The sequence below is a fragment of the Staurois parvus genome, unplaced genomic scaffold (assembly GCF_062004578.1).
Source record: "Staurois parvus isolate SC_StPar_1 unplaced genomic scaffold, SC_StPar_1.0 ptg000014l, whole genome shotgun sequence".
NCBI lineage: Eukaryota > Metazoa > Chordata > Amphibia > Anura > Ranidae > Staurois > Staurois parvus.
The window spans coordinates 6,569,284-6,597,168 of NW_028317810.1; the positions used below are offsets into that span (position 1 = coordinate 6,569,284).

The window sequence follows — 27,885 nt, forward strand, 5'->3', positions numbered from 1 at the left end:
GCACTACCCTCACCAGCCCTCCCAGATGGTCTGCCCTCCCTGCTGTTAGGGGTAGCAGTGACATCCAGGGCTGCCACCCTGGGCTTGCCACCCCCACATCTTCACCCAACTTGACAAATCTGTTTGGGTGCACAAACCCAGGGCCAGCCTTCATTTTCTGTGAGCCCCTACCACTCCCTCTCGCTATAGTAACCCATCTTCCTACCTGATAATCCTGATTAGCCCCTTCACCCTCCACATCAATCCCATTAGCTACCTGCTCAATGATCAGAAGACCCCTTTTAAGGTTGTTTGTTCTGCCCAGTGTTTCAACTTGCTCCTCCAGATCTCTAACTTGAGCTTCCAGAAGGGCAACCCGCTCACATCTGTCGCAGCAGTATCCATCCTGGAGCTGTTGCTTCATTGTTGCATACATGCAGTACACTGTGCACTGCACAAAACCTTCAACCCCGCTAGCACTCATATCCCAGTTACAATATTATTATCACTAATAGGAAATATCAATTTTCACTTACAGGTTAGTAGACTCCTGTTATAGTCGCCTGTTTTCCATACTGTTTTTGTTAACTCCACTTAATCAATGGTCTACTTTGACAAAGGTCCAGCAAGCAAAATGCAGGCAAGCTCAGAGTGAGTTCTACAGAAAGTTATATAGTACCTGTAGCACCTGTGACCAATTAATCACTCCCCTTAATTAGCAGACTGAAGGAAGGCAAGGAAAAGAAGAAAAAAAATGCTATTTAAAAAGTGACAGAAAAAGTGATTTAAAAAAAAAAAAAGCTTCTAGCAAGACCCCAAAGAAGAAAATAAAACAACTACAAGTGCCAGCAATCACCAGCAGTCAAAAGTAAAACTGTTTTTCACTCTCCACTCAAATTTCCCACTCTTTTTAGCTATCAGCCAGTAAAATGAGAGATCTGCTTTACGACTCATTCACACAGACATAAAAACAATGCAAAAATGATGAAAAATAATACCAAAGAAAAAAAAGTGTAAATAAAACACACGCTTCAAAATAAATGATATTGTTATCTCTTAATCATTCATATTACATCCCTAGTTCAGTCCATATAAATTCCATATGACCAAAATAGTGTGTTAATCCAATCTTGAAAGCCACATTCACCAATGTGTGGTAAAACATAATAGTGCACCCAGATAAAAAAAAATACACCAGCTTCTTGCCACATCATGTTGACCATTACTACATATAAATGGTCCAAAAGGCACATAAAGGGCTCATCTTTCCCATACACTACATGGAAAGTGTGTCTTCACAATATTTCTATGGACAGTAAAGCACAACAGTGCTCTCAAACCAGAAACCACACTCCAGCATCTTACCAGATCCTATTGATCATTGCTATTTGCAAATGATCAAGCAGTGCACAAAGGCAAAGAATAGAGGGCACACCCATAGTGTAATACTGTATATGCTGTTTGTTCTCAGATATATAGTGCACACTCACAGAATCAAGTTTAAAAGCATTTCACAGTTCATAGTGTTCCTCTAGGTAGACAGAGCAGACCCGGCCATCAATCAACCTGGAGTGCATGATGACGTCACTCTCGTAGACCCCACCCTACGTGTTTCGTCACAGGTGACAATGTCGGGGAAGACAGTGGTTTTCTTTAAAAGCATAAAGCAGGTAGTTTTGTAAGCATTCAAATGCAGCACTTTAGTAATGAATGAGCCCATGCACACAGTATGCATCTACATATAAAAATTTGATTATGTTTAGCATGCTCAAAAGAAGTAGGGCACAGCTGCAGATTTTATGTGCATAGATCTGCAGATTGCAAACTTGTACACGCAAAAATGCTGTGCTATAGGGTGATTATACTCAGAGATGGTGAGCACTTTTATGTGATTCCACATCAGACAGGAACTTTAATTAAGGGCTCATTGGCCCACTTTTGTTAAAACATAAAGTCCAACACAAAATTCAATTAAGACTGGTTGCCAATGAAGAGGTTCTTCTCCAGTAACCATATACTGAGAAAATGCTAGCCCAACTGCCTACACTTCAGCAGCACCACTGCTGTTATCACTGGTTTCCCAAACCATAGGTTATCCTGGCTCATACAGCCTTCTTGACACAGCATGTGGGCCCACTTCAGACAGGGTTCTCACACTCCTCTTGGGAACTCAGACTCCCTCCAGCCTCCATGGGCTTGCTAGTTACCTCAGCTTTCCCAGTCTCACCAGACCCACGTGGCTGTCCTGATGTTCCCAGTCCACTCCAACATAGGGTCTCATCTTTCAAGTAGGTCTCCCATCCTGGTTTGAGCTCACCACTATCATCACACAAAGGCTGTGTCTCCAAATGGGAGCAACTGCCCTGAGCTCTCTTCAGATCTGGATTATATTAGGTGTGTGCACCTGGACACACACAATCTGCAGGCCTCTAGGAAACCTGAATGCAGGATTGAAGGTTCAGTCCTTCCCAAGACACTATGCAACCTTCAAACTCCAGGTCCCGATCTGAGACTATAAAAGCCGGAGAATTTGGAACATGGCTTTCTCAGCTCACAAATCACACACTGGAGTTTCTCAAACCCTAACTTTAGGAATCCCCTTTCTTAATCTCACAATGTGGCAGGGCCTTGCACTACGGTCACAATGTGTATAAATGTGCAAAAACACGGGTACTTTAGGCACATAGTATTTTACTAAGGATCTTTTAGCTCTGCCAGCAAGAACCTTTCTTTCATAAGAAATTGCCCTAGTGGTAGTAATTTATTAAATGTTGGCTCTTGGTAAGAAACCAAATATAAATATAAAATGTAAATCAATTTGAAGCTGAACTCCAGGAATTATCTGTAATGTATACTTACATTGGTCCAGCTTGGTATGGTGAAGGTATGCACACTGACCACAAAATGTCACTCGCTCAGCACCCTCACCATTTATAGAACTTTAATTTATTTTCAATTAATATACAAGGCATCCTTTGATTGGGCAAGGTGGAGAGGTGGGGAAATGATGTCACAAACTCCACTTCGTCCAATCAGAGAATGCCTTGTATTCATTGTAAAAAATACAAGGCAGTATATGAATGGAGTGAAAGCCACCCCCTGTAGTCAGTATGCAGAGGGGAAGCCGCTTGCACAGAACCTGAAGAGGACCCAGAGAATTATGGATTTTATTGTAGTTGCCCTGACTACTATAGAGATTTTCAGCTTCCCCATCACATCTCTGAAAGAGGAACCCACAGACAAGTGCGTCGTTAGTGTCTCTAACCACTCTCATCTTTCCAGGGAAATAGCTTTTTAATCATTGTTTTATGCCTCTATTGAAAAGATAGCATTCCAAAATGGCCTGTTTTTTTATAAACAGGTATATGGCTTGAAATTTTTAAGAGGCATCAATTTGGAAGAGTAGTTTATAGAATAATAATCATCACATTAAGCATTTCTTGTTATAGACTGGTTGCAGCTTAGCAGTGGTGAGTTTAGACAAATGGATTAATATGTGTGACTTACCTTGTTTGCAATGACCCATCTGTAAATGAATGCCCTTGGGAAGGTCCCCGTGATGGGAGAAGGGTAATTAAAGGCTTTTCTTTCCATGCTGGTACACACTTTGGAGATTACACAGTGTCTCCGAAGAACGTAATGTGTTGATTGTTAACCAATCTAAATGGTTGCTAATCACATGATCCCTGTGACTACCCAATCATGGTGATCAACATACTTTCCCTCATGCCTGCTGCTTTCTTCAGCTTCAGCTTTCAGGGGAGAAAATCTGTGCAACAGCCAGAGTCATGTTATGTGTGAGAAAAAAAAAATAAAAAGCTAAATTTTAAATTAACAAAGCACAGTAGTAAAAATATAAAAAAAAAATTACAATACAGTATTTGTGTATGAATAAATGCCTATGCATATTTTGGGTCACTATAATTAATTAGGATAAAAATGAAGAAATATCCGAAATAGTATAAGTTATGCAAAATATGTTAAAAACTAAAACAAAAATGTATGTCTATTTTTATAAGCGTTACTAAACCCACAACAGTAAAATCAGTCTGTATATGCAGTAAAGCATGCTTGTTATACTCACTTATGTTGTTGAAACAGGACAGAAGTTACAAACAAGGATGAATTTGCACAGATACATCATCAAGGAACATAAGGAAGAATATTTCTGCACACCCATGGCACATAATTTCTCACAACCAGACCACAGTATGGAAGATTTTAAAGTGTTACTAAACCCACAACAGTAAAATCAGTCTGTATATGCAATAAAGCATGCTTGTTATACTCACTGTGGAATCTAAGGGGTTATTCCTCTGCATTGTGTAAAATGCTGTGTGATCCTGACTTCTCTGATCCTCCCCTTCTTTCAGTGTTCCCCTTAACTCCTGATAAGACATATGGTGTGGAGTCACCTGCACATGCTCAGTTTGGTGTGTATTGCTAGAGAGGTTTTTTTTTTTCTTGGGAGAGTGCATGTGATCAGCACAGGGCCAATCAGCACTGTCCAGACAGAGGTCAGGGGTTCTGCATCCTCCTAAAGCAGAATGAAAACTCCTGCAAGCTGTAACCAGTGCTCTGCTGGACACTGATAGTAGTCACAAGACTGCTATATACTGCTGATGAGAAAGGTATTTAGCAGTTTATATTTACTAAAATAATTAAATTTCCATGTTCTGTGTACTGTGGGAGGCCAGATATAGTGAATAAAAAAATGTCTTTACCATTCTGCGCTATGGTATATATAATTATCCAAATATAAAGATGAAAAGATATATAATGCAATCCACATGAGCAGCAACCATGTACTGTTGGAGACCAGATATGAATGCAGGGTCCTGGGTTAAGTAACACTTTAATATAAACATACATTCAGAGTATTTTTGTGGTGCACTTAGAACATCACCAGTTACAGCATGTCCTGAGAGACTAAAAGTAGATAATTTACTTAAACAGCATTGGTGTTATCATGTGATATTTCAGATGTTAACATGTACTGTACTATGACAGCCTATTCATTTTTAATGGGGTACCAATTCATGGCAAAAGATGAAAAACTGGGCCTACAGAATTGCTTTTACATGTGTGTTATGGTGTACTGCAATGGGGGTTTATCGGTGTCTACTTTGTGTATTGGGGCTACAAGGAATAGCACCGTAGTGCACCTTACAAAGTTACATACATTACTGTGCATTGTAGTAACACATAGTAAATCGCATACTTTATTGCATATTACCACAATTAAAAGTTGTGAAGGAGTCCTTAAACTAATGTAACTGCTCTTTTAGTGTAGTTCTACTTATTTGTTATTGGACTATTGAGGAGATTTTGGTAAGAGGTTGTATGCCACCAAGGAGGCCACACAGCAGAAATGAGTGAGTAAAAGACTGGAATGGACAGCTATGGGTGGAGAGATTAAAAAAGTAGTGTATGGTCACTAAACGTGTGGAATCTTAGCCTTGGTGGAGGTGTCATCCTCTGCTACCATTGCCCCTACACTCCTAATACTTCTACACTTGTCAGCATGGTGGAGTAGTATCTCAGAATAAAATCAATACAGGAAAAATATTAGGTTAAAAAAGCAATGCTGTTAAGCCATTAGGTAAACATTTATAAAATGCAGCATCGTTATATGGATTTAAAAGAAGCTTCAGTTAACATGAACATTTTGATTTAAACTCAGTCAGACGGTACAGCCTACCTGCTGTGTGACTCTAGTTTTCGTTCTGGAATTAATCTTGTACAGCCGGCTGCTTTGCTTACTAAATCCCTTCAGCCGCCAAAGTCCACAGTTTGGGAATGGACCTGTGTCTAAAGTTGTCTACACCTGGCTCAATCTGTTATAATCTGATCGTTTTGATATTTACAAACATGTTGAGGCATTTGGATGTGTTTTTTGATTACGTGATTACTTCGATTTTTAAAATTTAGATATAAAGAGAAAATAAAAAAATTATTTGATACGTACAAATAAAATTCACTCTGAGCCCGGTATTAGCCTTTGACAATGCATTCCATGTGTTCCCTTGTTGTAAGTAATTCCATCTGTAAATTTTAGTAGGGCATGATAGCATAGAGCAGTGGTGGTGAACTTGATATAAGGAGGGGGGCCTTTGACATTACCAGTTGGCCACACATATTATTCAGGGAAAGTAATGCTCAAAAAGCTGCCAGAGACTATAGCACTAGAGATAAGCATGTGTCAAGTACTCCAGGTATGCTACAAGAGATGTCAGAGACATAGGCTATGAACATGCTTTGGGAAACAATCAAAGACAGGAGACACATCAAATGAGACTACAAATGATCACTGCTCTTACAACCCTCTGTACAAACCAAAGCGTCAAACATTTGCTCTTCCTCATTTTAAAATTATTTGTGCCAAATTTTGATATTTCTCTCAGCAAGATCCATTATAAAATATAAAAGGGGTAAAAACATAAGTGAAAAGGGAAGGACAGCAGAGATAAAAAAAGAGGCGAAAGAAGTGTGAAAGTAATAGACAAAACCAATTCACAACTAGAGGATAAAAGACATTTTTCCTTCACTGGCTTCAGTGAGTGCCTAGGTAAAGAAAATACAGACTTCTGTCTGCAGAGACCCTGAGGGCTACACAATAACTACTGAAATGCCACAAGCTGGGTAGCAGGGACATATAGTCAAGTGACAGCAGGTTGCATTCCTTTCAGAAACCCTGTAGAATATTTGCTAAATCTGACTGTCATTGATTATATAGGCTCAGAATTAAAAATTAAAGTGACACTAAACAATATCCTTATTCTTCAAAAATAATCTGTACACATCCATTACTTAATGGCCTTGTAGTCTATTTTTTATGAAATCATTTCTTACTGTGTTTTTCTGCCTCCTTGTAACATTGTTCAAAAGCTCTTGAACCTCTCCTTTCCACTACTTTCACTTCCGGAACAAGCTGTGCATGTTAGTTGTGGGCGGCCATGTGTACCGCTCTATGCACACTACAATTCCCATAGTCCCAGGCCTAGTCCATCTCAGGAGTGAGCAAGAGAGGGTACCTGCTTTCCTACATAAAGTGGGACCATGGAGTAGTCACCCTCTAACTGGAAGATGACTCTAGGCAGGAAAAATAAAGGAATTTGGAGGAGGCTGAAATCACTACTACTCTTTTGAATTAAAGTTTTTCTAAAGGCAGAAGGTCTTTTTTTGCTTTAATGCATTCTCGGCATTAAGGTAAAAAAACCTCAGTAAGCAGTCCCCCCCCAACCCACCCTTATACTGACCTGAGCCCAATCTCGATCCAGTGGTGTGCACGAGAGCAGAGGCTCTCTCGGCTCTCCCTCTCCTCATTGGCTTAGACACAGCAGTGGGAGCCATTGGCTCCTGTTGCTGTCAATAACAAGCCGTGAGGAGAGAACGGGACTGAGTGTGTCTCAGGAGCGAGCACGAACGAGTGCCCCCATAACAAGTGGCTTGCTATGGGGGCACTCGGTAAAGGGGAAAGAACAGGAGTGCTGGCGTGGCACCCCGGAAGAGGAGGATCAGGGCTGGTCTGTGTAAAACCATATCATGTTTGTCTAAAAAAAAATAAGAACTCTGCCTTTACAAGTAATTTTCTCAAATAGAACATTTTCCCCTTAAAACAGAGTTTAATATCACTTGGAGGGGCCTGATAGTACCACCATTGCTGCAACCTCTACATAGCTTCATATAGCATTAACATTTCACTGATCGATATTTCCTGTACAGTTGTTATTGAAAGCAGACTATTATTATTATACAGGATTTATATAGCGTCAACAGTTTGCGCAGCGCTTTACAATATAAAGGGAGACAGTACAAATACAATACATTTCAGTACAGAAGGGATAGGAGGGGCCTGCTCTTGGAGCTTACAATCTAAAGCAGGGGTCTGCAAACTTTCTAAGCAAAGGGCCAGTTTACTGTCCTTCTGGCTTTATGGGTACCATACTGTGCCCAGTGGGAGTAGAAAATGCCCCGGCATTATTGCCCCATCATTGGTTTTAAGGGGAGGAATAGTGTTCCATTGTTGATATGAATGAGAAGAATAATAACTGATTGAGGGGAGGGGAAGTGACGTCACCACGCATCCGCACTGAGACACAGCGAGTATTGACAGTGTGAGCAGGCACACCAACAAGGCTGACCTCACCGCTCTCTGCGGTTTTACATATATTATTATTATTATTATTATTATACAGTATTTATAAAGCGCCAATAGTTCACTCAGCGCTGTACATTACAAAGGGGGACAGAACATGTGACAGAACAATACCAATACAATGCAAAACATGAGGGGATCGAGGGCCCTGCTCTTTCGAGCTTACAATCTAGAAGGGATGGGGCAGTGGTACAGGAGGAGATAGCTGTGGGGGATGGAGTGGTAGGAAGAGTGGAGGAGGTCAGCAAGTTAGCAGGGGATGAGGTAGGCTTCCCTGAAGAGATGGGTTTTCAGGGTGCGCCTAAAGGAGAGGAGAGTAGGTGATAATCTGATGGGTTGGGGCAGGGAGTTCCAGAGGAAGGGTGACACCCTGGAGAAGTCCTGGAGGCGGGCATGGGAGGAGGAGACCAGGGAACTAGAGAGAAGGAGGTCTTGTGAGGAGCGGAGTGTGCGTGCTGGGCGGTACTTGGATATTAGGTCAGTGATGTAGTTCGGGGCAGTATGGTGGACAGCTTTGTACGTCAGTGTTAGGATTTTAAATTTGATCCGTTGTGCAATCGGAAGCCAGTGGAGGGATTGGCAGAGGGGGGTGGCGGAAACGGAGCGGTTGGAAAGGTGAATGAGTCTGGCAGCCGTATTCAGGATCGACTGAAGCGGGGATAGCCAGCGGCGAGGCAGGCCAGTGAGGAGGGAGTTGCAGTAGTCGAGTCGTGATATGATGAGGGAGTGGATGAGCTGTTTAGTGGTTTCTGGGGTTAGGAACGTGCGGATTTTGGCGATGTTGCGGAGGTGGAGTCTGCACGAGTTTGTTAAAGATTGGACTTGGAGCTGGAAGGATAGGTTGGAGTCCAGAATGACACCAAGTACTCTGGCCTGCAGAGCGGGTTTGATATTGGCGTTGTTGGATGTGATGTAGAAGTCAATGGGGGGTGGGGTTCGGGCTGGGGGGAAGACAAGGAGCTCGGTTTTGGAGAGATTCAGTTTAAGGAAGTGGAGCGACATCCAATCTGATATGTCGCTCAGTAGGTGTGTGATTTGGGCAGAGACCGAGGGGGTGAGGTGGGGGGTTGAGAGATAGATTTGTGTGTCGTCGGCATAGAGGTGGTAGTTGAAGCCGTGAGAGTGTATGAGTTGGCCAAGGGAGGAGGTGTAGATGGAGAAGAGAAGGGGCCCAAGGACAGAGCCTTGAGGGACCCCAACAGAGAGGGGGAGTGAGGGGGAGGTGGTAGCATTATAGGTAACGCTGAAAGAGCGTTGTGACAGGTAGGATGAGAGCCAGGAGAGAGCAGAATCTCTGAGGCCGAGGGAGTGTAGTATTTTGAGGAGGAGGGGGTGGTCAACTGTGTCGAAGGCCGCAGAGAGGTCAAGGAGTAGGAGCACTGAATAGTGGCCATTAGCTTTGGCGGTTAGAAGGTCGTTGGAGAGTTTGAGTAAGGCGGTTTCGGTGGAGTGTAGGGGGCGGAAGCCAGACTGTAGGGGATCGAGGAGGTTGTTGTCGTTGAGGTGAGAGCATAGGCGGGTGTAGACGAGACGCTCGAGGAGTTTAGATGTAAGTGGGAGCAGGGAGATGGGTCTGAGGTTGTTCGGGTCATTGGGGTCCAGGGAGGGCTTTTTAAGTATGGGGGTGATGTGTGCATGCTTCAGTGGGGAGGGGAAGTGCCGGAGGAGAGGGAGAGATTAAAGATGTGGGTGAGGGAGCGTATCTTTCTCTTTTTACATGTGAGTGCATTACCAACGCACATTAAAGTCTTACACCCCAGATAAGACACTATGCATCTTTTTTTCTTTTACATATGTCCCATTCGAGGAGAATGTGATCAAGCAGTCTGCTGAGGAAGGAAAAGACTCCGTTCATTATACTGACCTACGGTGCAGCTTCTATTGCACACCACACCAATCATACTACTCAAACTGTCACAGAGGAGAGTATACTGAACTATATTGCTCATTGCATTTATTGGGAAATTGACATTACATTGCATAAAGGATTTCTCCTATAGAGTGTAAGATCGCCACCGGAATATTACCTAAAGAATATATTGTGTACTAACGTCCAGATTCAATGTATTATAATGATTGACACAAGGGGTAAACATATACACACTTATGGTGCACAACTGTTTTTATAGATTAGGTTATGTTTTTATGTTGCATGATTGATAGAGCGTGGCACCACATCTATTCACAATAACCGATTGATGGTTCAGTAGGGGGAATGGAGCTCCATCAGTTGTTGGAATATTGCCCAAGGGCCAGATAAAGGCATGCAAAGGGCCACATCCAGCCCCCGGGCCGCAGTTTGGAGACCACTGATCTAAAGGTAGGGGGAGGTGGTACATAACGTGATAGCTGCAGGGAATGATTTGATAGAGGTGGCTCAAGTACGGTTCTCAGGTGGAGGTGGGGTAGGCGTCCCTGAATAAGTGAGTTTTCAAAGATCGCCTAAAGGCAGACAGGGTGGGGGCTAACCAGACATACCGCAGTAGGGAGTTCCAGAGGATTGGAGAGGCTCTGGAGAAGTCCTGGAGGTGAGCGAGGTGACGAGGGAGCTAGGGAGCAGGACGTCTTGGGAGGAGCGGAGTGGGCAATTTGGACAATATCTGCGGATGAGGTTGGTGATGTAGCTAGGGGCAGTGTTGTAGATTACTTTGTATGTTGTGGTTAGTATTTTGAGTTTTATATGTTGGGATAGTGGAAGCCAATGAAGGGATTAAGTAATACTTGTATTTTAAGGAAAGCTTTATACTTCCTCACTGCATGCCTCCTTTTACTGTATATTGTTTGGCTGATGTGTAATTTGTTTAATTTAAAACGCAATGTTAATAAAAAGCACCTAGCTTATTATATTTTATTCTATTATCCCTAAATGCAATGTGAGTAGATATTTGCATTAACATGTACAGTATTTGGATTTGGTAAATAGACTGCCCATACAGAGAAGTCTTTTCTCACTAGCTGAAAGCTGCTTGTCTGCTGTTTGTATGTCAATCTGCTCACCTTCCAGATCAATGATATCAGATTTAGAGTACTTCCGACACAGCACAGGTTTCTGTCTGTGATGTCACCTTGTCCCCTGCTAGGTTTAATTACCTGGAAACTACAGAACGGCTGCACTGTTTTCTCCATCTCAACCCACAGAGAAGGTTAGCAGGTTCTGTGAAGCATAAACTGAACCGTCTATATGGTTTAGGTATATTGTAATTCTGCCGTTCTGTGTCTTCTTGTCTCTAACATAAGTCATAGGAAGAAAAATCAGGAGGCTTTGGATGTTGGGATACTTGGAATAACAGGCTTCTTTGAAAAGACAAGAACAGCATGCATTTGCAAGTAATCAACTAATATTTAATTTTCCTCATTGCACAAAACCAACACTGTTGAAATCTGATTGGTTTCCTTCATGTTTATGTAGAATATTTGCTTTTTTTAATTGCTTTCCAAAATAAAGCTGTTCATCAGTCTGTCTTAAGTGTGTTTTTATTCCGTTTGTAAAACCTGTGGTGAGTCATGCCTGTCTTTGAGGTTTGTCTATAGAAATTCAGGTGTTGCTTTGATGATTGTAGCTACTAGAGCTAGGTTAGACTTGCTCAAGGCATCTATGTTTAAATCAAGCTTAGTTTACACAACTGAGGGTCAGTTTATATTTCTTTGATAACTGTACTGTGTGGTTCCTTGCATACCTCCTGCAGTGCTAAATATATCCAGAGCACATAACTAGATTTTCTCAGTTTTGTCTTTTGCTGCCTTTGGGCATATATGATGACATCATGCCACTCTCTGTTTTGAACACTTAGATGAAAAGCACAAAGAAGATGGAAGGCATTTTTTGCCGATACTTGCCATCCGCCCTATAGCAGAAGTACTGCTACAGGGCAGCACGGCTGTGCAAAATCATGTATATATAAATGATTTGCATATCTGGTTGGGGGGGCACGTACATGCCACCCTACCCGTCCCTCTATTGGCGGCTGGGGATGTCAGTCACCGGGTCCCGGCCAGCAATTCCCATGAACTGTCAAAGCTGACAGGGGAGATACCTGTCAGCATGGCCATGCTGCTTTGTATCTCTCTGCCCAGCATGTCTCTCAAGTAGAACAGCACACAGCACACAATGTAAATCACACACAGCACACCGTTACCCATTGATGGCCCCAGATGGTAACCCTTTCCTGCCCAGTGTCATTAGTACAGTGTCAGTGCTTTTTTTTAGCACTGATCACTGTATTAGTGTCACTGGGGAAGTCCGTTGCAGTTTGTCAGTTCCCACCCAGTATCAGAATGCCCCCTGCAGTCCCGCTATATGTTGCTGATCGCTGCCATTACTAGTATAAAAAAATAAAAATAAAAATTCCAGTATATATACTGCCATTTGTAGATGCTATAACTTTCACGTAAACCAATTAATATACAATTATTGGGATTTTTTTTTTTTAGCAAAGACATGTAGCAGAATACATTTTGGCCTACATTTATGAAGAAATTTGATCTTTTACATTTTTTATTGGATATGTTTTATGGCAAAGACTTCTGCTGATGGCACCTGTATTAGTTTGGAGACACAGGCTAGAAACCTCTGTTGCTAGCTGGGCTCTTTAGTGACTCTCTGTTATGGACACATATGCTGAAGCCACAAGGAGTTTAGGTGTTTTTCATCAGAAGTATTGTTCTTAAGGACGGATTTTCATGGAGTACAATTAATCCAGTGATTGTTTCTAGGAAACATATGGTGCTTATTGACCTTCCTTTGGGGGTCAAAATTATCCGGTAAGGGGCAGTGTGTTAGGTGTTGGTGAAGGACCTTTTCTGCATCGATGTTTCCTCTGGACACATATTGGACTTATATTGTTACTCCAACACCGGACTCTGTGTATTTTATATGCTGAATTTCCTGTGTTAAGTTATTTTAGACATACACTTAGCTCTGCATTTTTTTCCATTTTTATAGGATGTTTTATAGCAAAAAGTAAAAAATATTGTTTTGTTTTTTTTTCAAAATTATCGGACTTTTTTGTTTATAGCACAAAAAAATAAAAAACAAAGAGGCAATCAAATACCACAGAAAGACAGCTCTATTTGTGAGGGAAAAAATGACATACATTTAATTTATGTACAGCATTGCATGACAGCGCAATTGTCAGTTAAAATAACGCAGTACTGTAGCGCAAAAGATGGCCTGGTCAGGAAGGGGGGTAAATCCTCTGGAGAGCAAGTGGTTAATGGCTGATGATTTTATAGGGAATTAATGTGTGGTGTGAATATGAATTCCTTGCTTAAAGAATACCTTATTTCTGAAAGCTAGGTCCTTGGTTTGCATCCCAACCATAAGACCACTTTTGTGGTTTTCTTTAGCTTGTGTGGGTTTCTGCTGAGTATTCTGGTTTCATCCCACACTCAAGACATGCCAGTGGGTTAATTGTCTTCTGTCTAAATTGACCCTAGTGTGTGTATAATATGTATACATGTAAAATAGGGACCTTAGATTGTAAGCTCCTAGAGGGCAGGTACTGATGTAAATGTATAATATGTAAAAGCATAATTTGTCAGCGCTACATAAATACCTGTAATACATATATGAATAAATAAGTTGTGCCCCCAAAAATGTCACCATTATTGCCTGTAGTCTCCCAGCAACTGGTATTTCTCCATTATTGACTTAACATGCCTTGCCTGCTCTGAGACCCTGTCTAGCAGCAGCCATTTTTGTTGAAGCAAGACTTTGCTTCCTCAGGTCAGAGCCTTCAGTGAGGAGAACACTAATGACAAAACTAAATTCCACTGTAGCTCTCCTGAGACTCGCAGTGACATAGATCTCACACTGCACATAGACAGCTATGGGTCTGTAGGCACAGGACTGCCTAGGTAACCACACAAACAAGGAACTGCTCTGATATATCTCAGGAGGGATTCATGAAAAAAGGTAAATTTTTCAGGTTGCTGAGGCACAAATAACTAACTAAATGTCTCTAAATGACTGCTAGTCTTTTGATTTGATAGATTCAGCATCCATCAACTTCAGTGGAATTTAGAATCCACATTTTAACTTTTTTTTGGTGCACCAGCCCCAGAGGTACTGCAATACAAGGTTGATGTGTGGAGTGGACAGAGCCAGCTCTTCTGTCATCTCCCTGTTACAAAAATCCTTTTAATATATGGTCCCTATCATGACACACCTGCGTGCTCGATTCTGAGCCCTGCTGTCTGTGTCCATTGACACAGACAGCTAGGCTCGGCCCTGCCCCCCACTCCCTCATCACAAGATTTTACTGACAGCAGCAGGAACCAATGGCTCCTGCTTCTGTCAGTAAAGCCTGTGAGAGCAGGGAGAAAAGAAGAGAGGTGGGGGAAATATTGGGGGGGAGGGTGAGGGGGAAATACCTTAACCTAAACAATTCCTAAAGGAATGCATTAAGGTAAAACATGTTTAGGCTTTTGAACCACTTTAACAGAAATTCTTTAACTGTACAGATAGCCCATAGCAATGCAATAACTTGAAAGGCATAAAATAAAACAATTTTGAACTCAATGTGATGTATAATACATGGTGCATGCAAAGAAACAAACAGAGGGCGCACGGGCCTAGTGCATTACCTTTTAAAAGATCATTTATTGAATAAATAAGTGGTGATATACGCACAAAGGAACAAAAGGCAATTGCACATCATATATAGCACAGCAAGGTCCAATTTCACTGGATGATATTTGTAATGGGGCTCCTAGACCTCCAAATGGCTGAAGCGTTTCGAGGGCTTGCCTCTTCCTCAGAGCCATTACGGATATCATCCAGTGTGACTGGAAATTGCTGTACTATATATGATGTGCCCTTGACTTTTGTTCCTTTGTGAGTATATTGCCACTTATTTATTCAATAAAGAATCTTTTAAAAGGTAATGCTCTAGGCCCGTGCACCCTCTGTTTGTTTCTTTGCATGCAGTATTCTGGATCCCCCCGGTCCATTGAGGGCAACAAGGCCTGCATTTTCCAGGCATCCAACTTGTGGTTCCTAACCTCTGTGGAGTCCATTCTCCAGCGCAGGAGTATATGTTTATGTTATTCTTCGTCAGACGTGTAATACATGGTGCCCTTTACTAGGATGCCTTTAACTGGTTGCATATGTGTTGTTTTGCAGCGAAGTATATTGGCTGCTACATGGATGACACGCGACAGAGAGCGCTCCGTGGAGTGTCCTTTTTCGACTACAAGAAGATGACAGTGTTCCGTTGCCAGGACAACTGTGCGGAACGGTAGGATGGTGATTGCTGAATGAATAGAGCTTTATTAGTTTGTGCGCATCAACAGACTCTTTTCTCTGCCAAATCCCCATCCTTTTTATGATTTAATTCCTTGTGTTGAATTGTAAGATTTATTTAGCATGTATACTAAGCAGTATATTTCTGAACACTTAATCAATCATTTTATTATAAGCTATGCATTTTAAAATACTAAAGGCAATACAATGTTATAAACAAATAAAAGGTAATGTTGTGGCAGGATTTTGGATGACTGCTATGGTACTTGGCATTGTAAATATTTTTTTTGTTTGTTTTATAGCATATTCAGCCAGAATTGGAAAATCTCAGTCAATCTAACAAGGCTTCGATAGCTCAACAATTTCACAATGTCTTGGGGGAATTCTTGGGGTGTTTTGCTGTTTAAAGACACATGGAAACTGACCACACTAATTGCCACATGGTTTCACAGCAGTCACAAATTTAATGAGATATTCATGGATGTTAATCATTGAAATCTAAGAGCCTCAGGGGTTTTATGCTTAAATTCCCTCAGGTCCATACTGGCTTGTTAGGTAACACAGTAGCTTTATTGGTTTTATATGCATTACAGTGCATTCAGCAATGCATTACACCTAGCAAATCCAGCATAGTTTTATTACTCAATTACAACTGAAATTGCTTGATATAGGTTATGAAAAATTAATTCAGAGCACTCTGGAAGACCTGAACCCTGGGGGACTTAATCTGAAAATGTCCTTCAAGTCTAAGCTTTTGTCAGAGCCTGGGTTCAAACCTGGGCTTTCTGTGGTAAGAGACAATGTGTCTTCTTGCTGAGCCACCTGGAATGCTGGACAGCTCCTTTGACAATTATTTGGATGATCCTACCTTGACCTTGTTTATCTTGAACTTTTAACCCCTTGCTCCTCCATGAATTTCCTGATTAAAGCCATGTCTCTGCATTTCCAGTTTGCCAGATTATTGTGTCTTCTCCAGCCAGTATCCCGCTTGTCTCTCCTTCTGCCGTCTATACCTTCGCTACCGACCTTTGGCTTGTTCCTGGACTACGATTCTGCCTCACCCTCATCTACTACCATTTGTGACTGACCCTTGGCTTGTTGACTGATTCTGCTTCTGCTTGATCCCTAACCTGTTCAATATGCTATTGGATTCCGGCTTGCTCATTCCCTGGTGGGGTGATCCTGAGATCTGCGACCTGGTACTAACACGCAGCCAAATCCTTCTCCACCATTAGGAGCTCTGGTGAAAACCGGTTAGTGCTTAGACCCAGCACCTCAGGTGAGCCTTTGTCATTTCCCAGGGTGACCTGCTGGTGTACCTATCCTGCTGGTTTCAGTTAAGCCTTACACTGCTATAGCAACTGGTCTCTGAACCTGACCCCTGACCATGACAGAATAATGTGGTCCAAACATGGAGGCCGCTATAGCAAACATTGTGGCTCCTCTTAGGCAGCAAATTGCTGAGCTGCAGGAATTCGGGGTTACCCATCAAGAAAAAGTTGCCAAACTAGAAAGCATAGTGGATAGGCAACAGGGACAGATTCAGACTCTGCAGAGACAACTGCTGAACCGAGATGATACCAATTCACATATGCCCCAGCCCCAACCATCTATGTTTAATTGAGACCACCGCCACTACAGTCGTTTCCTTAATCAATGTTGAATATATTTCCAAATGTACCCTGCTCCTTTTCCTTCAGAGAAAAAGAAGGTAATGTTTATTATTGGGATTCTGACTGGGGAAGCTCTAGCTTGGGCCTCCCCTTATATAGAACAAGACAATGGCACTTTGAATAATCTTGATACCTTTCTGACCACGATGAATCAGGTTTTTGATGATCCCAACCGTTGTCCTACTGCCGAAGCAAAGTTGCATAGTCTGCGGCAGGGTAGACGCTCGGTCGCTGAATACACAGCTGAATTCAGATGTTGGATCGCAGATACCACTTGGAACCCTGCAGCACAAAAAAGTCAATTCCGCCAAGGGCTTTCTGAACGGGTAAAGGATGAGCTTGCCAGAGTATATATTCCTAATGATCTTGAGGAATTCATCCAATTGTGTATCCGAATCGATCAAAGACTTACAGAAAGGAGGAAGGAGAGGCTGGGAGTGTTTGGAAGTAATAGGGGCATGCATCTCTCTGCTAGTCCATTTGTTCAGCAGGATTCAAAAGTCTCTCTGGGTTCTAACACTCCTGAGCCTATGCAGGTTGATGCTATCAAGAGGTCCATTTCCATTCAGAAAAGAGGGAGAAGACATTCTGTCAGGAATGGACTGGCCAGCAATGGTGGGAGTCACCTGCCTTATGATCTGCAGTACCAGGGCTGGCCAGCGGGTGCTCCCAGCAATCAGAGACTCAACCTTGCAGCCAGCTAACACCTGGAACTGATTATACTGGTGTATTTAAGGGATGGTCAGACCTGCAGACTCTGCCTTGGTGTTGTTTTTCCTGGGCCCTGTTCCTGCTTCCTGTTTCTGTTCCTGTTCCTGTCTTGTTGCTGTCCTGGCCTGATCTATACCTCTGCTGACTTCTCCTGCTCTGACCCCGGCTCGTTCCTGACCATCCCTCTGCCTGACCCTCTGTACCACGCTGCCCGCTACCTGCTGACCCTGGCTTGTGACCCCGACCATTCTCCGCTTGCTCCCCCTGTACCTACCTGCCCGATTGATATTGACCCGGCCTGCCTGACGACGCTCGCATTGTTTGTACTGTTATCTGTGGGTGGTTGGTTGGGTTTGTTTGCACTGTATTATGTTTAGTATTGCACTGCGTTTATGTTTGTATTGTTAGTGTTAATAAATCGTATTGTTTATAACATATCTGAAGTCTGCGTTTCCCTGCGTCAGTCACACACCTCTGGTCATACCCGGGAGCCCTGACACATTCAGAGAACTTATGTCTATATTGTGGGGACTCTGGTCATTATGCAATTAATTGTCCTAACAAAGTTAGAAGAACAGTTGCTGTGACTGATGTGATTGTGCCTGAACAAATAAACTCTATAAGCTAGTCTGTCTCCCCACTGATTCCTGAAGAGAATAAAGTGAACTCACTACTCTCTCATTTTGTCATCCCCATTAAACTTGTATCTGAGGGCTGTGAAATCTCCTGCTCAGCTATGCTGGACTCCGGGGCTGGGGGGAACTTTATGGATATAGAGTTTGCCCACAACAATAATATTCAAGCAAGAAATACATTTACCCCTATTGATATGGAAACAGTTGATGGGTCACCCTTATCTTCAGGACCTGTTACCCATAAAACGGTTCCCCTGGTATTGTTGTTTGAGGCTGACCATTGTGAGACCATCAGCTTTCAGCTGATTACGCCACCCAAGTTTCCCATCATCCTGGGCATTCCTTGGTTCTCCACTCACAATCCTTCCATTAACTGGGGAGCACGGACTATAGATTTTACGTCCCCCCCACTGTGAAAAATATTGTAAGAAACTTTGCCGACCAAGTTCGTCACCGGCCAAGGAATCGCAAAGTGATATAGTGGCTATCCAGTCATATGACAATTTGCCCCCACAATAACACGAGTTCTGGGATGTGTGTGACAAGAAAAAGTTCTGGGATGTGTGTGATCAATTACCCCCCTCATCGCCCATATGATTGCCCCATGGAGCTGCTCCCAGGGGCACAAATACTGTTTGGCCGCCTTTTCAATCTGTTGGAACCGAATTAAAAGTACTCAGGGTGTGGATTGATGAGAATTTAGAGAAGGGCTTTATTAGACACTCACCATCTCCTGCAGGAGCAGCCCTGTTCTTCGTTGAAAAGAGAGACCCCACCTTGCGTCCATGCATTGACTACAGAGACATGAATAAAATCACTGTTAAAAACCACTATCCATTACCCTTGATCTCTGAAATGTTGTAAAGACTTCGTTCTGCCAAGATGTTTACAAAACTTGATTTACAAGGGGCATATACCCTTGTCCGCATTCGTCAAGGAGACAAATGGAAAACTGCCTTTAGAACCAGGTATGGGCATTTAGAATCCTTGGTGATACCGTTTGGACTTTGCAACGCCCCTGCAACATTTCAGCATTTCATCAACAATGTTTTTTGTGATCTGTTTGACCAATTTGTAATTGCTTATTTGGATGATATCCTTATCTTTTCCGATAATTGGGAGGAGCAATGCAAACGTGTTTGCACTGTCTTTTGAAAGATTAAGGAAGAATAGACTTTACGTTAAATTGGAGAAATGTGAGTTTGAACAAACCCAAATCCAGTTCTTAGGCTATATCATTTCTCCAGAGGGATTGAGCATGGATCCCAAGAAGATCAAAGCAGTGGTAAATTGGTCGGCCCCTGGAAATGTGATGGAAATTCTCGTCGGGTTTGCCAACTTCTACAGAAAATTTATAAGAAACTTTTCTAAAGTGATAGCTCCAATCACACAGCTGACAAAGAAAGGGGTACCCTTCGTGTGGATCCTTGAGGCACAGGCTGTGTTTGAAAAGCTGAAAACTCTTTTCACTTCTGCACCAATTTTGGTACATCCTGATCCTGAACTACCCTTTATAATGAAAGTGGATGCTTCCAATTCTGCCGTGGGAGCTATTCTGTCTCAGCGAAGTGATGAAAAAAATGCAGCTTCATCCTTGTGCCTACTTTTCTCGTTTGATGTCCTCAGCCGAAAGGAATTATGACATTGGGAATAAAGAGCTACTGGCAATTAAGGAAGCCTTTTCTGAATGGAGGCATCTGCTAGAAGGGGCTAATCATCCTGTAACTGTTCTCACTGACCATAAAAATCTGGAATTAAATCGCTCGGCAAAGAGATTGTCTTCTAGACAAGCATGTTGGTCTGTATTCTTTTCCAGATTAAATTTTATTATATCCTATCGACCTGGATCGAGGAATGGTAAGGCCGATGCCTTATCAAGGATGCTGTCTGAGCCTCCCCAGGAGGGCAACTCCGAATGTTCAATCCTAACTCAAAAGAACTTCCTAGGGGCCACAAGTGCAAAGACATTCTTGAGTCTTCTCAAAGAGGGGTATGAGAATGACCCACATCTCAGTGATCCTCCTAGGGACATTAACCTTGAGTACAAGAACAGCTTTTGGACTCTGGCACATCGTCTCTATGTACCTGAGTCTGCTCGGGTGGAAGTCCTCAAATTAGTTCATGACTCCAAACTGGCGGGACATTTTGGGATTTCAAAAACAGATGACCTTCTGTCACGTTCCTTCTGGTGGCCTAGTTATAAGAAGGATATCAAATGCTACGTGGCCTCTTGTCTGTCATGCGCACGTCATAAGACACCCCGAGCTTCTCCTTTTGGGATTGCTCCAGCCACTCCCTGTTCCATCAAGACCTTGGGGGTCAATTTCTATGGACTTTGTAGTCGAATTACCTCCCTCAAAAGAAATGACTACTATCTTGATAGTCGTCGACCGCCTTACTAAAATGGCTAATTTCAAGCTGTTAAGGGGGTACCTTCTGCTGAACAAACTGTGGAGTTGATGGTTCAAGATGTTTTTAAATTACATGGAATTCCTGATGATGTGGTATCTGACAGAGGAGTACAGTTTACATCAAAGTTTTGGAAAAGCTTTTGTTCAGCTTTAGGGGTAACAGTTAACCTGTCCTCTGCTTTTCATCCACAGTCTAATGGTCAGACCGAGAGGACCAATCAAACTTTGGAACAGTACCTTCTGTGTTTTGTCAGTTATCTTCAGGATGATTGGGTGGACTATCTACCTATGGTAGAGTTTGCCTATAACAATGCTAAACATAGCTCCACCTTCCAAAGCCCCTTTTTCCTCAATACGGGGTATCATCCAGTTTTTATTCCTGATCTCCCTATCGCTACTCAAATTCATGCTGTTGCCAACAGATAAACTACATTGCAGGAGATTCAGGCGAAGTTGATCGAGACCTTGGGGGAGGCTCAGGAATGTTATAAAAGGGCTGCCGACAGTCATCGCAGATCACTTCCTACCTTTCATGTGGGCGACAAGGTTTGGCTATCTACCAAAAATCTGAAGGTTCATGTCCCATCTGCAAAGTTGGGCCAAAAGTTTGTGGGACCTTTCCAGATTTCTGCTCAGATCAACCCAGTCACCGTTCGCTTAAAACTTCCTGACAGTATGAAGATGCACCCTGTTTTTCATGTATCACTTTTCAAACCATTTCATGAAAATCCTTTCTCTGGAAGAATTCTTCCACCTCCTCCACATGTTGAGGTACAGGGTGAAGAAGAATATGTGGTGGAGAAGATTCTTGATTGTAGGATGTTTAGAGGAAAATTGCAATATCTTGTCCAATGGGAAGGATATGGGCAAGAGGAGAATTCTTGGAAGCTTGAGGAAAATGTTCATGCTCCTAGATTAACAAGAGAATTCCACCAGAGGTTTCCCCACAAGCCTGGTCCTAAGACATCCAGAGGACATCCTGTGAGGAGGGGAGTACTGTCAGAACCTGGGTCTTCTGCGGTGAGAGGCAATGTGTCTTCTTGCTGAGCCATCTGGAATGCTGGACAGCTCCCTTGACAATTATTTGTATGATCCTACCTTGACCTTGTTTATCTTGAACCTTGAACCCCTTGCTCCTCCCATGAACTTCCTGATAAAAGCCATGTCTCTGCATTTCCAGTTTGCCAGATTATTGTGCCTTCTCCAGCCAATATCCTGCTTGTCTCTTCTGCTGCCGTCTATACCTTCGCTACCGACCTTTGGCTTGTTCCTGGACTATGATTCTGCCTCATCCACATCTACTACCGTTTTTGTGACCGTCCCTTGGCTTGTTGACTGACTCCGCTTCTGCTTGATCCCTAACCTGTTCGAACTGCTATTGGTTTCCAGCTTGCTCATTCCCTGGTGGGGTGATCCTGAGATCTGCGACCTGGTACTAACACGCAGCCAAATCCATCTCCACCATTAGGAGCTCTGGTAAAAAACTGACTAGTGCTTAGACCCCGCACTTCAGGTGAGCCTGCATCATTTCCCAGGGTGACCTGCTGGTGTATCTATCCTGCTGGTTTCAGGTAAGCCTTACAGTGCTATAGCAACTGGTCTCCGAACCTGACCCCTGACCGTGACAGCTTTGACCCACCCTCTCTTGTCTCCCACACTTCTCTATTGGTCTTTGATGCTGTCCACTATAGTAAGAGACCAATAGTGTGCAGTTGGAGGCATTACAGTACAGACCAAACTCGGCTTTATACACACCCCCAATTACAGGGCACGCAAAAAAAGCCTTATGTGAAGGCAGCTCTAGTTGTCTTCATTTACATGGAATGTATAAAAGCTTTAGTCACTTTTTCGATCATTGTTTTAATTATGTTAATATCATCCTTATCTTGATAAAAAAGTATAAATTCAAAGTGCTTCTTTGACCTGCAGTTTGCAAAGCATGCTAGACCAGTGATGCATGAATGGTGTCTGGCATTCTCTGAAAACAAATTTTAACTGAGTTACCACCATCTCTGTAAGAAGAGGGGAGAGGACTACATCCTTGGATTCATTAGACTGTGTAAACTGATTTCTCCTGTTTTCTCTTATGTTAATTTGGAATATTTCATAATTACCTATATACAAAAGTGCAGTATAAGTGTTTAAAGTAGAGCTTCAGACTTAACCTAACTAGTCTTGAAATGCTCCACCCTGCTCCTAACACCTATGCTGATTAACCTGGGTGAGAAAGATGTATATACTTACCTATTTTCAGCCCAACCCTGGTCCAGGTATATGATCTGGCTTCCCTTTTGTCAGCCAGCAGTGGCTGCAAGGAAGAAGAGGGACTACCGACAACAGGGGCTATGAGAGCCTATGGTGACATTACTGCTCCTAGCATTCTCCGCTATCGTCGAGGTCTCAGCTGTTGCAGGAAATCACATGGCCAGACCGGAATGGACTGTAAATAGGTATAATAGGTTTTTTCAGGACTGCAAATAGGTTATTTAGTCTGCTTATAGATATTATTATATACCTATTGCTTTTTCACTGTTTGTATATTTTTATCATTTATTAGATTTATATTGTACTCTTGGATTGATTTTCTTTATTCTCAGCCTCATTTTTAGGATCTCATTGTATTTTTCATCACACTCATACAATCCTATTCAGGATCTGACAATCACTTAGCTAGTAGAGAGCCTTATTGGGCTCATCACCGCTATTTAAACTACAGGTGATATTTCCCTGGGGTCGAGCACAGTTTGTTACACAGGTTGTACTGTGACACTATTCATAATGGAAGAGGAAAATTGTAAATATGTTAAAGTTTCATGAAAGATACAAAAGTCTCAGTATAGGTTATCACTTGGTAAGTGCAAACTTTGCACTGTTAACATTCAGACTACTTACATCTGTAATATGACAACAAGGACCTGCTTCCTTTAAATTTGAGCAGTGATAGGGAGCTGTCATTTCCAATGGGAATATTGATGGGAAAACACTGTCATGGCAGCAGGTCATCTTGGAAGTGGGGATCTACATTGCTGAAGGACATGATTGTTTCACAAAGAATTTAATTAGATTGTGAAGTAATACTTGATGTACAATTGCATAGGCTAAGGGTATACAACTGAAGGACATGACTGCCATTGAGTTTACATCAGGGGACATTTTATTATTATTTTTATTTTTTTTCAGTGTGGGTATTTTAATAACGTATTCAAATATTTTGGTGAATGTGTAGCAAGGGGTACTATGTAGTCTGTTATCATTTATGTGGGTGGGGTAGATATCTTGGAGAGCCTTTTTCTACAGAGGTCTTTGCCACTCTCTCTTGCAAAGTACCCAACCAGTGTTGAGGGCAGGTGGTCTGGTATGGTGCAGGACAGAGAAACCACATGCCTCGTTCCTTCTGCCTGGTCCCAAGGCTGCCTGGATAAGGGTCTTTTAGGAATGTTTAGGGGGACCCCATGTGGTTATTTTTTTCCCCCTTAAAGTGGAATTGCAGGATCAATTTAACCAAGCTTAAATCTGCCTCCACCCCCTTCTAAATCCTATAATAACTACTCTATAGAAGGATGATGCTAAGATTTACCAATTCTGAGGGTGTTCATGTCCGGTTATGTGATCTGCTCCAAATATTTCGATACTGTGCCTCATACTAAGCCTATGGGTTGCATCACTTTCCAGGCATTTTATCCATTGTCACTGTTCTCTTCTCTCCCCTGAAGCCAGCTGCTGAGGAGATCAAGTGACTGGACCAGAGTGCCCTGAAAATAGGTAAGTATAAGCATCTTCCTTTTATAGGGTAGTTAGTATAGGAGTTAAGAGGGGGGCTGGAGCCCTTTATTAACCACTAGCCCTTAAGAGGATTTACCCCCTTCCTGACCAGGTCATTTTTTGCGTTGCAGCGCTGCTTTACTTTAACTGACAACTGCGCAGTCATGCAACGCTGCACTCGAATGACATTTATGTCCTTTTTTCCCCATGAATAATGCTTTCTTTCGTTGGTATTTGATCACCTGTGAGTTTTATTATTTTTGCACTATAAAAAAAAAGACCGACAATCTTGAGAAAAAAACAATATTTTTGACTTTTCGCTATTAAACATGTCCAGTAAAAAAATGTAAAACAAATTTCATCATAAATTTAGGCCAAAATGTATTCTGCTAAAAAAAATCCCTATATGTGTAAGTGACTTGGGTTATAAGTTGGGTTGGGTTGAAAGTTATAGCGCTTACAAATGTCGGTATATAGGTATATATACTGTTTTTAATTCTTACTAGTAATGGCGGCGATCAGCGACTTGTAGCAGGACTGCGGCGGGCATTCTGACACTGGGGGGAACTGACTTGGTGTCACTGACATCCCCAGTGACACCAATACAGTGATCAGTGCTAATAAAAAGCACTGACGCTGTACTAATGGCACTGGGCAGGAAGGGGTTAACCGCTTCCTGTCCGCCATATAGCAGAAGTACTGCTACAGGGTGGCACAGGTGCGCAAAATCATGGATATTTATATGTAATTTTGCATTTCCGGGTAGGGGGCACACGCGAAGCGCACGCGTGGCCTACCCACACAGTATTCGCGGCCTTGGCTGTCAATCACTGGGTTCTGGCAAGTGATTACTTGCTGGCACCCAGTGATTGCCAAGCATCTCCGACAGGGAGAGAACTGTTTGTAAACAATACAGTTCTCTCCCCTGTCAGCTCCTGCACACTGCTTTGCAGTGAGCTTAAAGTGAAACACACACACAGCCCACTATGTAAAACAGCACAGTTAACCCTTTTTATCGCCCCACATGTTAAAAACAACCAATCAAAAAATATCCTTTGATGTAAATCCAATGTCAACCACATCATCAAGCAATGTAGTTCCATGCCAATCACTATGAGTGATGCCCAACAATATACTGACCCACTGACATGACAACCTGCCATGCCCAACAATCTTCACCCACCTCTGGTACCATCACAAATGACAGATCACCAGAGCTGCTGAAATGTAAACACAGTGGTGGAATTCCCTGGCGATGTAATTGTCCAAATATAGTCATGATCATATCCACGCCTTTGGCAATTCCACTTAAAAAAAGGAATTGCCAAATAAAAACATGCACACCATTGAAAAATCCCAAATATTAATCCAACATCAGTCACTTTATCCAGCATTGTAGATCGACCTCAATCATGATGAGTGATGCATGTCGACATGGATCTGCTAACACTATGACCCACTATATCCGATGATCTTCAACCTCTGCTTCTCCCATTGCAAATGACAGATTCCTGGCGATCCTAGAATGTAAATGCAGTGGTCGAATTCCTGGTAACGTCATTGACCAAATATGGTCATGACCACATTTGTGCAATGACATCACCCAGGATTCCTAGCCTCTTTGTTTACAAACAGAAGCAGGGTGCAATCTGTCATTTAGAGGCTGCCACTGAGTGACAGAACCGCCTTTTTGTTCACAAACAGAATCTGCTGCTAAACAAGACATCCTTGGCCACTGTTTGTAAGCAAAAAGGGGTTTCAGTTACTAAAGGGAAATAGGGCGTTCACTTTACAAGGAAATTCACCTCTCAAGGAATACCCAACCAAATACAAGGAAAATTTAAAAAAAACAGTATTGAACCCAACTAAGGCTCCATTCACATCTGAGTGTAGCATTATTTTAGCGCTTTTCGGGCATATTTTACTGCAATTTTTTGTTGCAAGTTTTTGCACGCTTTCATACAGCGTTTTTTGAGATTTGTTTTTTTTTTTATTACTCAATAGAGAAAAATATAATTTGTTGCCAAGTTTTTCTGCTTCAGCTTTTTCATCAGCTTTTATTTCTTTTTCTTTTTCTTCTTCTTCTGCTTCTTCTTCTTATTATTATTATTATTAATAATAAATTATTCATTATTTTATTAATGTATTGTTTATTATTCTTTGTTAGGGTGATAATAATAATAAATGAATAAATACATGTTAAATACACAAGTAAATAAAAATAATCATAAATGCTATGTAATAATATATACAGTGAAGGAAATAAGTATTTGATCACCTGCTGATTTTGAATGTTTGCCACTCACAAAGAAATGATCAGTCTAAAAATCGAATGGTAGGTATATTGTAACACTAAGACAGAATAGCAACAAAAAATTCTAAAGAAAAGCATGTCTAACAAATTATGTACTGATGACTTTCAGCCCATATCCATTATATAACTATAGCTTGAATTTATTTTGGTAAAAACCTTAAAAAAAAAAACTAAAATTGTACCTGTGTCCAAATATATATGGATCTAACTGTATATTTTATTATTAATATTATACAGGGGACTTATACAGTATAATATAGTTTTGAAACAGAAGGTGCTACAACTTTTGATAAACCACCTAAGCTGTACAAAGGTAAAATGGAATTACCAGCATGCAGAGGGCTTCCAGACAAGGATACCAAGCCTTGCTGCCCCATGCACATTGCAGTACGTCTTGGTGGTAAAGTAAATGGTCAACACTTATATAAGGCAGAAAATAACCAGTTCATTGATTATTCACTGTTTATTTGGCACAGAACCCTGTTAAATATTTCTACAAAGCTAATTAAAAAAGTTAATTTACAAACTGGATTCCTGCTCACTAGTTTGAGCTTTACTATCATTTGCCACATACAGATAACCGAAATATCCAGTTCCTCAAAAGGAAGATCATGTTTAAGTAACATTCACTGTATTTATGATACAGTAAAGGTTACAGCTGCTAGTTTTAATCAGTTGTAAACCTTCAGAGCATTCAGTTATCGAGTCAATGATTTTAACAATGATTCATTATTATTTCCCAGAAAATACCCTTCATGTTTGATGTTATTTGCTTTTTGCTGCATAGATGCTCATAGATACATTATTTAGTAAAGGCAAATAGGCTGTTCACGTTTTAATTTATGTAGCACTTTGCAAGGGACTTTGCCCCAGAGCTTAGTTAGTATGTTGAAATGTTACTTTGCTAAGAATACCCAATCACTTGCAAGGGAAAAAAAAACAGAATTTTTTGCTTGCACATGATTGGATGATGTAAGTCACATTCAAGTTAATGGAAAA

The 27,885-nt window shown here is 41.8% G+C and overlaps 1 protein-coding gene and 1 pseudogene across 3 annotated transcripts in view; one reads left to right on the plus strand and one right to left on the minus strand.

Annotated features, from left to right (window-relative positions):
• The window catches only part of WSCD2 (WSC domain sialate O sulfotransferase 2), a 405,505-nt gene that overhangs the window by 254,083 nt on the left and 123,537 nt on the right, over nucleotides 1–27,885 (plus strand). For all 3 annotated transcript variants that reach the window (XM_089677027.1, XM_089677044.1, XM_089677035.1), the window contains one exon: nucleotides 15,261–15,375. In XM_089677027.1, coding sequence (XP_089533153.1) covers nucleotides 15,261–15,375 — 115 coding nt within the window. The remainder of the gene's footprint in view (nucleotides 1–15,260; nucleotides 15,376–27,885) is intronic.
• LOC149473508 (U2 spliceosomal RNA) lies at nucleotides 14,180–14,358 on the minus strand (annotated as a pseudogene).